General features: G+C 51.5%; 1 protein-coding gene across 1 annotated transcript in view; it reads right to left on the bottom strand.

Moving 5' to 3' along the window:
• The window catches only part of TNNI2 (troponin I type 2 (skeletal, fast)), a 5,699-nt gene that overhangs the window by 1,993 nt on the left and 1,592 nt on the right, over positions 1-2,114 (bottom strand). The window contains exons 2-3 of the mRNA XM_010133741.1: positions 1,847-1,876; positions 1,669-1,675 (exon numbers count right to left, since the gene is read on the bottom strand). Of these exons, the coding sequence (XP_010132043.1) occupies positions 1,669-1,675; positions 1,847-1,854 (15 nt within the window). The 5' untranslated portion in view covers positions 1,855-1,876. The remainder of the gene's footprint in view (positions 1-1,668; positions 1,676-1,846; positions 1,877-2,114) is intronic.

Here is a 2,114-nt window from a genome sequence, read left to right as displayed (position 1 = left end):
TGCTGAACCCAACTTTGCCAGCCCCAGGTAGCTAAAACCAACGGAGTGCCTCAGGAAAAGATAATGAGGTGATGAGCTTGAAGTTACACATACAAAACAGAACTTCAAACTTGGGACTTCTAGCCTGTTCTCTAATTTCCTCTTCACTCAGACATGTGTTTTGCTTTGCACTCAGGCTCCTGAGCACTGGGGAGCTGTGCGATGTCTTTTGGAGCGGTCCATGGCACACCCGCTGAGAAGGACAGCCAGGCAGGTGAAAACATGAAGGATGTGTAGCTTCTTGGAGCTGAAAAAACTCAGCTGGAGAAGGTTCCTCACAGCTGGAGGTAGACAGGACAACAGGGTCTGCAGACCTGCAGGCTGCTCTGGCCAGAAGAGGTGGGGGCCTACAAGGCTGTGGCTGCAAGATGCAGGTCAGCCCCCTCTTCTCTGTGATGCCAGGTAAGAAATAATTTGGGGAGCCTGGAAGACCAAACCTGCCCTTCTGTCGCTGTGATGTGCTGGAGCAGCAGCAACAGGTCTCCTATTTACAAAAGAAGCTACAGCTTTGATGTGTCGCTGCATTGCAGCTGTTTCCTCAGAAGACCCAGCAGGGCTGAGTGTGGCTTGTGCGAGGGAAACACACTCTGACATGTGTAAGTCTGTGCTGCACAGAGGAGGAAGTGGATGAGGATCTTCAGAGCAAAAGGTAACAAAATCTGAAGTGGTTTGCGTATGCAAATGGTGCTAAGGCCCTTCTGACAGGGCTGGCGGGCTCTGCAGAGCAAAGGCATCCAGCTCAGAGACGCAGCGCACCGCTAGCCAGCAGATTTTGTTTGTATGAATCCAGGCATGGGCCACCACAGAGCAGACCCCTTGAGCACTCTTAGCCCAGCGCTTATTCTCCATCTGAAAACTGGTACCTTAACAAAGAGTGCCCTCCCAGCCTTTGCTGGGGGCACTGGGTTTGATGGGGAATTAAAGCACCTCTTGGACATCAGCACCATGTTGTGGAGTTTCGGTGCATCCCTGAAATGATCTTTTCCTCTCTGTAAGGACAAGCTTGAGCTTGTGGTGTTTTGGACATATGGGGGGATGCCAAGCAGAGATGAAGGATGGAGCAACTTGCTGAGAGGAGAAGCAGAGCGACAAAGCCACACGCAACCCTCCCACACCTTCCCCTCCATTTCCCCAGCCACCTCCAGTCTTCAAACCCCATGCGGCTGCTCTGGCTCTGGCAGGAGCCAGGAGAACTTGCTAAGGATGCAACCTCCACCCTGCTCACGCTCCCCTGGATCCGGGTCTCCCTGGATTGCCTTTAAGAGCAGTTCGGCAGTGCTTGGAGGGCAGAAAATAACAGGCTGGCTGTGGGGAAGGACGAGGGGATGCCAGGCCAAGGGCTGGGTGATGCAGGAGAAGCGGCTCTGGACCAAAGCCTTCCCAGCACCATCTTGTGGCCAGCTGGGGAACCAGGAAAGGAGGGGGGAAAAGCCTCTAACTCCAAGCTAGGAGGAAGAAAAGACCTTCAAAAGGGATTTTTCTTCTCCTTCCCATCTTTACCAGGAGGAGTCAGCAAGAAAGCCTGGCTATGGACCATTCTTCCCCACCACCCCCCAGCTGCTGCCATTCCCGAGGAGGGATGGTGAAGCCAGCACTGATGCCGTGAACACACCCAGCAGACACACTTACCTCGTCACTGTTCAGGCAGAGCAGATGGACAAGGAAGGAAGGAAGAAAAAGGAGAGAAAAAGGCAGTTAGCATCCTCACAGGAAAGAAGCAGAGGAATCTTAACAAGTGTAAAAAGGTGGTGGTGGAGCAGCTTTTAAGTGCCAGCAATATATCAGAGACAGAAAAACGGGAACTTACTCAGACATCTTGCTTTAGCTGGTTGTGAGCCTGCAACGAAAACCAAGAGAAAAGAGCCACAATTATTCAGTGAATTTCTTGGGTTTAAAACCAAAGCAATATTCCTTTAGAAAAAAAAAGAAAAAAAAGAGGAACAGGTTTGCTCTTATTTCCCAACTTCTCCAAATTTTTGTTACATAGGGAACTAGGCTGCAGTTTGTGGACGAGAGCCAAACACGTGCCTGCTCCCAGCCACACACACCTCAGCATCGGCAGGCTTCTGGAGCAG

The sequence above is a fragment of the Buceros rhinoceros genome, unplaced genomic scaffold (assembly GCF_000710305.1).
Source record: "Buceros rhinoceros silvestris isolate BGI_N320 unplaced genomic scaffold, ASM71030v1 scaffold12973, whole genome shotgun sequence".
Lineage (NCBI taxonomy): Eukaryota > Metazoa > Chordata > Aves > Bucerotiformes > Bucerotidae > Buceros > Buceros rhinoceros.
This window is presented reverse-complemented; position numbering and strand designations above follow the sequence as displayed.